The following is a 13,189-nucleotide window of genomic DNA, read 5'->3' as shown; positions in this document are numbered from 1 at the left end:
TGCTGACTCAGAGCTTTCTGCCTCTAACCCCGGCTTGACTTTCACCTAAGTTTATATTTAACACTCTGCTGCTTGTTTTGCACTTTTTTTGTTTTCACCTTAAGAAAGTGAAGCCTTGGCGCTGCAGATGCTCCATTAACACGGGCTTTCAGAAGAGCCTTCGAAGAAGGATAAAAGACTTGAAAAAAGAAAAACAATTGTTTGCATATTTTCACTTCTGAAATGAAGTTAGTTTAGTTCATTGTCTGATGCTAGTAAAAATAACAATCACAAATGAGCAAATATTCCATATTTGTTCTTCTTTATGAATGAACTGTTTCCTCTCCTGAAATTCCACCAAGCTGAGATAAAATTAAAAAAAAAATTATGATATATTTCTACCGCCTCCCTAAGTCGTGAATAAAATGATGGACAGTATAGTTTTCCACCGATTTGTATTTGTTTGTTTTTTGTCGACAATTGAAGAAGGACATTTACCACAATCATGATGAAGGACTTATTGAATTATTGCTACGTTTTATTGCTTGTGTATGAAGTTTTTTGGCTCCTTAGTTCCTGTCTTGAGTCCACTTTATCCTCAGATGAACTTTGGGTGAACTTCCCGTTTTTGACCCCAGAAGGAATTTACTTGTAGATTTCAAAAGTTCTCACCGCTGTGTGAACGACACGAACAAAGTCTGAATCATTACATATTCTCTTGAAAGACACTCTGTGGCTGTGTGACATTTGCTTCGGGACTTTCTCATTTTTTCTTTTTTTTTAAATCTCAGTGCTTCAACTGACACTGCTGCATGGATTGAATGGTATTTGGACTCAAGTGCCAGTCTGGTCTAATGAGTGAAACCACTGTCCTGTCTTGTCTCCTCGCTGGCTGCTGTCACACACTACCTCTCTGCTTTGATCTGCCAAGTGTTACTCTCCTATCACACCATATTACATCTCAATTTACCGCACGGGGCGCAGAGTGGCAAGTGGCTGCTTCAAATGAACACAATGATCAAGGTCTCGATGGGTCCCGCTCATTATTCTCCTCGAAAAACAGCAGCCTGCCGTCAGGAGAAGATAACAGGTCTGACATTGTGGCTGCAAAGATTGTGCCTCTGCTTGAGCTTGGATCATATAGTTAACTGTGTTACCACAATATAGGTGACATGAGTTTCTCCTCCTTCGACTGACGTGTCCGTCTTTTGTTCTGGCTCCTTTGTGGTCTCTGTTTCCTTCAATGGATTGACAGGCTCTGCGACGCTGTATGTCATGCGGCAGTCACGCCATCTGTCACTCAGGCATCAGTGTCCTCGCATTAACATCATTTGTCACTTAACACCAGCGAAGCTGCGGCTCCTCCTGACAGCAGACGTGACACTCGGGTGATTTGTGGTGAGCGGCAGTGGAACAACAATGAATTTCCCCTCTTTATAGAATGACTTGCCATGATTGTGCCCATGGGGGAGTTAAGTCGTCGGTGGAGGATGTTTATATATCACTGTCGGATTATAGTTTTGAGATGCGACGTGTGAGTCTGATCCTGAATTGCTAAACTTGGACTTCACATAAACAAGACCAGAAATTGATACATTTTCCCATCATTAATTTCCTATGCTATGAGACTGAACTTAAATCAGTTTACACATGAGTGAGGGTGGGCAAAGTAGGGTTCGGGGACCACTTGTGGCCCCTTGCTTGTATTTATGTGGCCCTCATGAGCTGAAGAAGGAAATTGTCCATTTTTTTTCAGCGATCCTTACGAATTCCTGGTACAACTTTTACAGTCGATTTAATTTTTAATCTTTGGTTTTTAAAACCAAATAAGTAATTTTCATGCCTTCACTGTTTTTGTGTCTCAAATAAATTAGTAGAATACCTTGCAGTTAAGTCCCTTTATATCCAACCCATTCTCACTCTGAAGGTGTCAAATAATGACTCTTGTCTAGTGACTTTTGCGTCCCGGCTACATGTTTACGCGTAGGGGTTTCAATGGAGTTGGGATGAAGGGGCGTCGCAAAAGCCACTCGCTATTTTAAGCTACATTTAATAAGATTGTTTTTCTTCTGTCCTTGGCTTGAAAGTCCCTCAAATTTGTCGCAGTATACAATGTGGCCTGTTGGGAAATGCTAACCGCTGGACTACAGGAAGCTCTCTTTGGGGGAATCTTTGCTAATGGCTACAGTGAAAGCTTTCATTATATTCCTGATAAAAAAAAGCCTGTTTCGTTCGTAGTGAAATTTGAAGAGAATTGTTGTCATGCAGTCGCTGTCAAAGGGATGAAATCTGATTTTCTGACTGTTCATCGACTTGTTTGTCTTCAGTATCCACTTATTTACCATGTCATATAAATAGTGTGCATTTAAAAAGCCTGCAACGAAAAAACGCATTCATTTTACTTTGCCAGTTAAATTGCACATATAGTACTTTATATTCATATGAAGTGACCTAATTTACACTAGAAATGTATGATAATCCTCAATTCTTCATTCAAGAGTCTGAAAGGCCCTTTTCTTGTTTTATTTTGGACTCTTATTTACCTTGTCAATTTAGTAGTAAGCAAAAATATTGATGTTGCCACGTCAAATTAGTCTCATGAGCCGTGTTAAGACGCAGAAAAGACATGAATTAAAAGTGAAACTATAACCTGGAGATTAATGATTGCTCTTTTTAGTGTGGGATTCCTGCTCCTTGTCCACTTCTGAAGCAATGATCAATCATGACAGGATGCCATACTGGCCGCTGAATAACTCATTCGACACACTTTCATGGTTAGGTAGGTCCAGTTGAAAGCCGCTGCCGGTGGTGTGAACTCAAGGCAGGGGTCAGTGGTGAATGTATTGTGATGGATGAACTCAGTCCAAGTTCAAACTTGGTTAATATATCGGAAGGTATTCTGGGAAGCCCTGTAGCTCCGAGCTGCCACCCTGGAACGCAGCCCAGGCATCTCTTCGGACCTCATAATCCACAAACACTTTCCGCTTCATTAGACCCCTCAGCACAAACTCTCCCATATACGCCGAATTCAGCCGGAGTCCAAAGTTCTGATATAGTTCTAGTCTCCGCCTGCGAAGTAAAAGCCCGCCGAGCCAGCGGTGAGCAAAAGTGTTTTGCCTCGCGTCATGATCATGAAGACTGAGCGGCCCTTTAAACTTGACCCCGGTGACAGCGGAGAACCCCTCGGTCATTCTTCAAAGTGGAGTGTAAGCACCATGCGGAGAAGCAAGTTCAGCTGCTTTTGTCAGAGGCTTTCCGACACAAGGCTTGGAAACTCTGTTTGACAGTGCGAGGGCTCTTAATCTTCCTGGAAGCGCTCCGTAATAGCTGTGGCGCCGTGCTGCGGCCCGTCCAGAACCAAGAGCTTAATTAGACCTGCAGTGAAGCTAGGCAGGTCTGCTTCATTCTGGAACGACTCGGCCCATTGTTTGCCCAGGCTACTGTTCTCTATTCTGCTGCTAAATTACCAACTGATCGGCAGGGGAACGTGAGGTGTATTTTCTTTTTTATTTGCACGTCAAAGGCAGTTTCCATATCCTGCGCGGCTCCAGAAACCAAATTGTCACTTACCAGATGGTCTCTGTACGACATCGTGTGGATCAGACAGAACAACGCAATGGAGACATTTGTAGACGACAGCCCCTCGTGCAGTCAATCCTGAAGCCCCCCGTCGCCCCTGTCGGAGACCGCTGCCATCAAAGGGGCCTCTGAGAGCAGATTTGACGGCAGATGCAGTTCCATGCCATAATGAGGCTTGACACAGGCGGGGTAAGGTGACAAAGCACTGAGCACCGGTGCTGCCGCAGCCCGACGCTGTGTGTTTTCAATAAGATCGACCCTCGTGTTGCTGTCACATCTGTTAAACCCTGGAGCAGGTGGCTGGCTGCCACAGGGGAGCACTCGCGGGAGCTCCGCGTACTTACTGTTAGTCCACCGCAGCAAGGCAGAGAAGGATCCGCTCCCAACAGACCCATAAGCACATCCACAAAGTAAGAATGAACTTTGAAGGCGACTCATAACTCAGGAGAGTTTCAAGCACTTTGACTTTTCTCAAAGAGATCAGGTGAAGAACAGTGTGCCGACTGGAAAGTAAGCCATGTCCAGATGTTCAGAATGTAACAGGAGATGGTGCTCTTTGATGACAACGGCGAGGTGCAGTCGTAATCTTCTGATCCCACCGCTGGAAGATCACACGCGGTGGCTGGAGGAAGGTGAACGCAGCTCAGACTTGCGCTGTTGGGAAGTATAAATGAGATGATCCAGATTCATGAGGCTGAGGGTCAGTGCAGGGAGGGGGTCAGTGAATGGCGGCCAGTGACATTTGCCCTTATAGGTTGATGGAAAACCAGACATGCCACTTAACTCGGGACGATCACTTAACTCCAGACAACATGAGAAATGGCCGTGACCCTTGTCATGGTTCAACGTATGGACATTTGGACGGTCATATTTGTCATCTCATCATGAGCTCGAAAGCTACATATAAAGACATTTTACAGAGTCGCAGAAAGAGCTAGACTCAAGAAGAATGAAAGCGACGGATGAATTAAAAAGCCACTTTATCAAAGAGTTGACAGATCCAGTCTAGAAGCCTGATCTCCAAGCGTTCGCAACCAAATTTGATCAGGAGGAGCAGCTCACGGAATCCTAACCTGAATTCGGTGTCGGCGCAGGATGCCTTCATTCTCTCTGTTTTCCATATGACCGGTGTCTTGATGCAGCTTTGCTTTATTGCTTTAGGAGCTCTTGAACAAATAGACTTGAAATGGAGCTCAATGTGCTGTAACGTACACCATATTGTGGAGCAACCAAGGCCAGACAGAGGGGGGGTTGTCCTCGGGGTGGTGGTGTGAGATAACAGTGCAAATGAAGCGTGACATGAGACCAGGTCTCCGCTGATATTACTTTCCAACTGAGCTAAACCTCTGGTTTACACACCATCTGCTGGGACATTCATCCCCCTGCGGGGTGAGATTCAGTTGTACAAAACTGACTTTTGTTCAGAATATGGATGTTTCTTTCTCTCAGCAGTAGATAAAGTGATGCGTCATACATACATTTGATCTCTAGTTTGTCTCTTAAAGACATTGACCTTTCCTTTCCAATACAAATGCAGACATTTCCTTCTTTTGCCTGGAGGTGTCCTTACGTTGTGAGTTGTTTTTTCATGGTATTTTATGTGGTTTCTAAACTATTCATGTCAAGACATTTTTTTAAATAGACATACAGAAATGCACATATTAATAGTCAACTGACACTCTGGTTCCTCGTCTTATGAACTGGCTGGAAGTGAAAGGAAGGGGATTAAGTGCCTTGTTCATGCTGTTCTGCCCACATTCAAATTGCCCCTTAAACATTCAAGGCCCCGGCACAGAAAAAGGCATGAAGCCTTCCTGCTTTCTATCATGTCAGCACTCTTCTCTGTTCCGAAATGCAGACTTTGAAGAATTTGTCTCAGCAAGTTTACCCGACCAGAAAGAGGAGCCCAAGTGGCCGACACTCAAGGCTCGCGTCTATAGAGTGAACCTCTCAGTGTGTCTTCTGCAAGGCGCCGCCTGCCTGGCAGGCTTTCCATAGTGTTCACCTCACTGCCTGCTGCCGAGAAACAGACACACAGGCGCTTTGATGATGCTCCTCTCCTCTTTATTATGGGATTAGGTTGAGATTGAATGGATGTGGATGGTTAGCAACACTGGCGGTCGATTGACATGAAACCCCGGCCAGATTTACCCTGTATGATAGTGGTTACCGCAGCGGTTGGTGTTCTTCTTCTGAAGAAGTTTTTGTTCTTGGTCTGTCAGCGAGATTCTAAATGGGACTCACAAATTCCCGGTGCACAAAATATGTGTAATTTGTCGTACTGGAAGTTTTTAAACAAGGAGCAACCTCCACCTCTGTCTTTCTCTTACGTGACACGGCATCAGGAAATGCCGCGGAAGGCCGACAATATGGCAACAATATAGGACGCAAAAGTCCACTTTCCTGACATCAGTGTAGATGGGTGGATTGTCACAAGCCTAGCTCAGTGGTGGTTAGCTCGTGCTCTGTGACGCAGCCATCAGTGTGTGAGTAAGTGCGCTGAAACATAGAAAAAGTCTGGTATCACGCGAGCGCCGACAGCCAAAGTCCAATAATGCTCACATGATCTGCGATCCGAAATTCCTGGACATCCTCAGGCAGGTATTTTTAATCCACTTTTGCTGCTCACGTCTCAATTTCTGAGCAGAAATTTGTCTAAAATGTTCTATTTACGGATTATTTGAAGGCTGCTTCAACCTTCCAAAACATTCCGGAGCGAATGCAAGCCACTTATTCCCATCGTGCCCTAAGAAGAAATCTGACCCTGGACCAAGGACAGGCTGCTATATACAAACTCAGATGTGCTATAGCAATAATAACTGTATTTGTACCGTCCTATTTTTGGGCACTGATGATCACAGCATGCTTTGTTAAGGATTTTCTCTGGAGAAAAAGTGTTTTATTTCTCGCTGCCTCCAGTTCCTGCTTATCACGGGTTTTTGGTTCCGATCTCGACTGACGTCAAGGCTCTTATTTACGACTGGCATGAATAAACTCACTCAATTTTCATAAAGGCCCATGATAATGAATGAATTTCAACTTTGACAGACACGCTAATGAAAGATAAACAATTGATTGACAAGCAGTTTTCATTGTGCGAAAACTGCCGGGCGTGATAAACACACACACACACGCACATTGTGCTTCCTGTCAATCTAAATCCAATTTTAGTTTACATTGCGCGGATGATATCATGCTGCGGCGCCGCTCACCCTGCTTGCCCTTGGTTATTATCCTGCCGTCTGAGGACCAGCGCGGTTATCTGCAGCGAAATTGAGGAAATCTCGAATAACTAGGAAATGGCCTTTTTCCCAGGTCCTCCACACGGAGCCGCTTGCATGACTCGGAGGTGTGGGATTTGAATAACAAAGCCCCAGCTGAGTACATTCCTTGCAGACACCCTCGTAGCAGCCGTGTGATTTAGATCTAATTGGTATTCCTTTAAGTGGGACCCCTCTTCTGTCTTGGCGCTCAAATGGATTTTTAAGACGCCTCTGCAAGAATCCGCCGGTCACGCTTCATTATGTCGACATAAGCCGCGACTCAGGTGTTCCAGAGGCGGCGGACGACCAGGGATTCATTCTCCTTAAACTGGAGTCGTGAGGTGGCAGCCATGTTAAAGTCCAATGTTAACATGCCATAGTGCCGTGGCTCAGTGGTGATGGAGCAGTGTGTATTGTGCCAGGGGAGTGTTATGTGTTTTTTCCCAGTGTGCTGCAAAGGGCCACTCCGTGTCAGAGGTGAGTGTGCTGAATGGAGGCCGTGGGACCCCCAACTGCAGCTGGGAGGGGACTCCCCCCATTGAGAGCAGCGAGGCAGAATGCTCCAGACTCAAAAGAGGAAGGGGGCTAAACCTTTTGTCTCTGGTTCACTGCCTTGAAGTAGCTCCGGGATTCCTGGCAACCAGGTTTGACTGTCCAAGTCGGCATGTGGGGAGCACAAAGATGCTTGTATTTCACAGCTGATGTGTGCAACTGAAATGACTTTTTAGGCCTTGGTTTGTGCACGAACAACACTTAAGTCCACCCCACATTTTTAGTTAAGCTCAAGCTTTTTTTTTCCAAGTTTCCCAACATTAGTATTCTGTGAGAACTTGCACTTCCAATGTCAATTTATGCAGAGCAAACTGCAAAATTGATGAGCTAATCTTTTTTTTTTTTGGACAAAATCTTCATGTCGAATTTGAAGTCCACTGAGATGATCCAATTATCCTCAGGGCCAGGGATTAGCATTAATCCGTACTGGTTGTTAGTGGGCGCAGCGCTTCTCTGATTCCCCTCCTTCCTTCCATCAGTGCATATCATGGTTCAATATCATTTAAAGTGCGCTTCTGGCAATCGTCTGGAAAATGAACTTGAGGTTGTAAGACTGGAATTCAGTCGCTGTTTTCCCCCGTATGTGAAGGACTGTGTCTCTGGCTTCTTTGCGTCCGCGGGTCCTTTAGGCCTTATGGACAGTCAGGGACCACGGCTGCATGACGGCACATAAGCTAAGAAGAGGCATGTGTAACTTGAGCATTGGTCCTCGATCCGCCTGCGGTGAATTCATAACAAACCTGATATCAGCTGTGCTGCCTCTCTCGATGGCAGATCCACCACCTTCACTCAGGTTGTTAGTTCTCACCAGCGGATTAGATTTGTTGGTGTAAGGAAATGACATTGCCATGACAGAAGTGTGACATTGCGATCTTATATTTACATACTCTGTACTTCACTGTTCTCGACATCAATTCACGGAATATTCAGTTTTATTCACAAACTTGAGAGTCCAATCCAGAAGTCTGTCGAAGCCTCTCCTTTGAGGAGGATGGTGAGTACAGAGTCGGAAAACCTCTCATCGCAACCTGTCTGTGCTCTTGCTCTACAGTATTTGTTACGGATGTTGCATTGCTCGCTCTTATTATAACCCACCACACTCGGACTCAGATGCTTAATCGAGCCTTAGTTCGGCTACTCTCTGCATGTCATGGTGGTCAATGACTGATGGGTTGATTCCACTTGCCCTTTTGCGTTGCACCACTTCTACCAGAACCAGAGCCAGGGTGTCGGCTTTTCTATTCTATAACCTAATTTTTCAGCCTGGTCACAGGACCAGAATGTGGCTTGTGACGGTCAGTAGAGTGGATGTTTGTCAAAGACTTTCATGGTGGTCAGGAGCATTTTCTCCTTAAGGTTCTTGGTGGGTTTCTACATTTAATATTCTGGCAAAATATTTGACTTTTTTTTCTCTTTTGTCGAGTTCGTGTTGTGTGATAAAACCATGACCCATCGCTGCTCCATGCTTGATGTTGGAAACAAAGCAACATGAACCCTGAATTGACATATTCCCACTTTAACACCCCTATAAGCTTTAGTTTAGAAGAAGAACTGAAACACATCACAAACGTTTCAACCAGTGGTGGTCTGATGAAGCTTCGTGAAGCAGTGTCCTGATTTTCACAGGCCACTAGATGGTGCTCTTGGTTTGGAAATGATGTGAGGTTTCAGTGAATTTGCATTGTTACAGCAGACAGCAACATCTGGTGCTGTTTCTTGACTGTTTAATGAAACCTCATCTCCTGGCCTCAGAAAGAGAGGACGCCATTTCATCAAGCATTACTTTCAGCGACAAACAAATGTATTTCCGTCAGAGGTGCAGTGACTCAGCAGCTGAAAGGACCCGCTCTCTTAAAAAAGTCCGCTGAGCCGTTCTTAATGCTTGGATTTCATTCCTGTCCACCAGCAGTTGCTCTGTTGGACGCTGACATCGTTCAGGCCTCTGTGTGGAATAATCCTGAGCTTTCTGACTGACATTTGGAGCTGTGTATCTGCTTGAGTCCTCTTTATTTGCTTTTAATTCTTGGCATATCCAGTGACACATTCTTTGGAGAATGGCGACTTTTGGGGATTGTCGCCCACCTCTCATCAGGACAGCCGTCTGACTCGGCTCATCTCGTGTAATTCGCCTTCTCTCAGCGACTCATGCCAGACTCGTGCTCCAATTAATCTTCTGTGGTTAACACGAGTCACGTCGCTCGCTGTCTGATGGGACACATGTTCATTTAGAAATCATTACGCTAAGCAAGAGCTCCTTTGTGCTGCTAACAACGGAGCGATTCCGTGTAATTGGGGCGGTGTAAAACAGACAAGAGCTGCGACCCGGGTTTCGTTTCTGTTTGTTTTATCCGTACACCCACCTGTTTGTTTTACTCTACGGCATTAACACATTTGGCTCATTTGATCGCGTCCGATCTCTCTCCAGGTCAATGGCAAGGACCTTTCAAAAGCCACGCATGACCAGGCAGTGGAGGCCTTCCGCACCGCCAAGGAACCCATCATGGTTCAGGTCCTCCGCCGGGCTCCACACGCAAAACTGCTCAGCCCTGCCAATGACACCCAGGTTTTCGACATCAGCACCCAGACTGACATCACCCTCCAGCACATCATGGCCCTCACCAAGCTGCCACCCCCTTCTCCACCGATGACAGAGCTGGAAGACTACATGCTTCCTGAAGAGTAAGAGCTGCTTCCCTACTCCCTACGCTACCTCTTACTAACTAGTACTAATGGGTACATGAAACAGTGTCCTAAGTTTCAGAGGCCACTAGATGGCGCTCTTGGTTTAGAAATGATGTGAGGTTTCATTGACTTAGCTGTTCAAGTCCAAACATTTTACTGGCCTCTGAAAATCACGACACTGTTTCATGAAACCTCATCCACCCTTCAATATGTTCAACACCCTGCTTTGACTGTGTGCCACTGTTGTGCAGTTTGTATTCACTGTTTGGTGCCTCTGACCATGTGAAAGTCCAAAAGATAAAGTTACATGGACTCCTAATCTGATATTGACCACCCAGTGTAAACAGCAGACTAATCTTAGAGTGAGACGGGTGGAATATGTTGATCCTAATCACACTATTTAAAAACATGTAATTACCTTTTATCAGACGGCTCATGTGACTTCACACCGCAGAAACTCGTCATTATCCTTCATTCTGATCACCAAAAGTAAAATTGAAGATGCCTTTTTTGTGGTTTATTCTCATTTTTTAGCCAATCTGTTAAGTACTTGAACATTTCATTGAGAAATATAAATAATATTTTTTTAAGAAGGCTGCCGTGTTGCCATTGTTACAGATGTTAGAAAGTCACAGTGCAAAACAATTGGTTTCGAAACATTACTGTAAGTTGTGGGGGGCAAACGCCAGTGTTCAAAGTGTTGAGGCAAACAACGTACACATTTATTGATCAGCGCATAACTGGCGCCCCTTTAACAGTCTTTCCAGATTCATTTAGCGGTCATAATCTTTGCTTGCTAGAAAACAGCCTGTCAAACAGCGAAGCTTGAACACTGTTGTCTTTGTTGGTGATTTGTCAGTACGTAGTTCAGTTCTCAGCTTCAACTTTATTCATGAAAAGTTCCTGTGGGACACATAAAATGGCCACAGCTCATGTAAATGAAGGGACTGCAATGGATGGTTTATTGAGGGTCTTCAGGTAAACAACTTCCTTTGGTGACAGCTGCCTACGTCAGGGTACAGTTGCTGTATCCACCAAGTCGTCCCACACTATGCTGTTGCTAAGTGGCTTTTCAGCTCGTAGTCCATATTAATATTTGGTGAATTTTACATCCAAATTTTACCTTCAAATGTGCAACAATTTTAGTGTCCAGTCTACAAACCCACACAGCTGTGTGCACTCTTGTTTATTGCAGGGTATTTTGCTTCCGACTGAACTGGTGCACATGTTTGAAACATGTATAAGGTGCTCAGTGAGAGGTAGTGAAACGTGGAGCGTCCTATCTCCTGGTCCAGACCGCTCAGCTGTCTCACCAGGGCTCTCTGGAGGGGACGGGCCTCATTGGTGAATTAAAAAACGTCTATTTGCATAGACTTCAGGCCCTGCAGCGAGGGAGATTTTTTCCTGCTTCACTCTGGCAGCAACAGTTTCCTGCAATGACTGATTGTTCCAACTTAAATGGAGTCAAATTAATAGCCCAGCATGCTAATTTATTATTGGCCTACAGCTGTGACTTGTGTGTGATGACGGCATTATTTCCTCTCCCTGCGGTGGCTGATGCAGTTTTCCTCGTTGAGTTTTTCTGCTTCTGCGTTTCAGGCATGCTCCTCCGCACACGTTCTTCGACCCCAACGACTTCCTGGAGGGCATACACCAGGACATGGAGCGCGAGGAGCTGGAGTACGAGGTAGGCTTCATCTGTATCAGGATTTCAGTCAATGTTCCATAATGTTCCAGACCTGAGGTTCGCCGTCGTAGCCAGTTCTTCACCAAATGAGCCGCCGAACTGGCTGCGCTTTTGGTCAAGTTACTGTTGAGATGTTTGTTTATGCAGGAAATAAGATGACTACGTAAGAGCTATTCCAGTGAAATGTCAAAATATAGTTCCAAGACTTTGACTTGTGTTTAACTTAGAAACATAAACAATGAACCTCGCCGCACGTCCAGGGGGCGCTGGAGCAGTTCTAAGACTTGGTCATCCAATCCACGATCGACACGATTTACATGACTTAATTTCCACATTTCACTTTGTCATTCCCTAAACAAAAGACATGGCATGTGTTTCCCCTATTATTCATTGTTGCTCATCGTGAAGTCCGGTTAATTCAGGGGAGTGAAGATGAGTCTGCAGCGTCACTCACACACAGACCGGGGCGACGTTATTAGTTAGCTACATTTACTGGCTGTTTTTTCTTCATATTGAGGTGTAAAACCTTTCCTGTCTCCGCACTGGACCGTGGTAGAGTGTCACAGGGGAGGTGCTCGCTCGCCACACCTCCGAGGCTGGAGCCAGGGTTTGATGTCCTGTTGTGGGCTGGAGCTGGGACAGGGATGAGGCGGGTCTGGGACAGAGCGTGACTTGGTTTATGACTTTGTCACAGCCAAACTGCACAGAAGCGCACATTCAGAGCTGGACACGCACCGGGCACCTCTTCACTTCTGGAGAGACCTCACTCACTCGGCAACCCCTCCCACATGCAGCGGCCACACACGTAGAGGAACAGCGCACCTGCAGCAGACACTCTACATTCACTCCTACAAAAGACTATTTTAAGACGCATTAGTTCTTTTTCCATTCATTGTAATGGGAAAAATCGATTCAGATTTCGAACAATTCGCTACTCAAACGGCCGTCTGGAACGGATTGTGGTCGAGAACCGAGGTACCACTGTGTAAGTCAAATAAATGGCACCATTTCCATCTACGCCGCTCGATATTTCCAGGAAGATCACAGTAAAATGTATGAATTTTAAAAATACATGCACAAGAGACATAGGCCAGACGTGAACCAACAACTTAGTGACACACAGGGCTGTGCTTTAACCGCTACACTGCCGCTAAGTCACCAGCTGACCAGGCTCTTTCCAGCACCACAGTAACACATTGTGGCTCGGAGCCTCAGACTGGTTGGCCACCCCTGCCCTAGTGTCTCTGGTGGCTCACCCCGTGCTGCAGTGTGGAAGTTATTGATGCATATGTGGGGACGCTGAGACCGACGCCAGACAGGAATCAAGTTGCTGGATTATCCCGGCAGATGCACGAGGCTGACATCATTACTTGTTAGTGACAGGGGCTAATAAGTCTCTCTGTGATCCTGGCGATAAGGCCCAGTAATTAGATGGCGCGGATAATAA

The 13,189-nt window shown here is 45.5% G+C and overlaps 1 protein-coding gene across 2 annotated transcripts in view; it reads left to right on the top strand.

The window, feature by feature from the left end:
- pdzrn3b (PDZ domain containing RING finger 3b) overlaps positions 1-13,189 on the top strand; it is a 105,472-nt gene that overhangs the window by 86,711 nt on the left and 5,572 nt on the right. For both annotated transcript variants that reach the window (XM_053867918.1, XM_053867917.1), the window contains 2 exons: positions 9,799-10,052; positions 11,655-11,742. In XM_053867918.1, coding sequence (XP_053723893.1) covers positions 9,799-10,052; positions 11,655-11,742 — 342 coding nt within the window. The remainder of the gene's footprint in view (positions 1-9,798; positions 10,053-11,654; positions 11,743-13,189) is intronic.

The sequence above is a fragment of the Synchiropus splendidus genome, chromosome 6 (assembly GCF_027744825.2).
Source record: "Synchiropus splendidus isolate RoL2022-P1 chromosome 6, RoL_Sspl_1.0, whole genome shotgun sequence".
Classification (NCBI taxonomy): domain Eukaryota; kingdom Metazoa; phylum Chordata; class Actinopteri; order Syngnathiformes; family Callionymidae; genus Synchiropus; species Synchiropus splendidus.
This window is presented reverse-complemented; position numbering and strand designations above follow the sequence as displayed.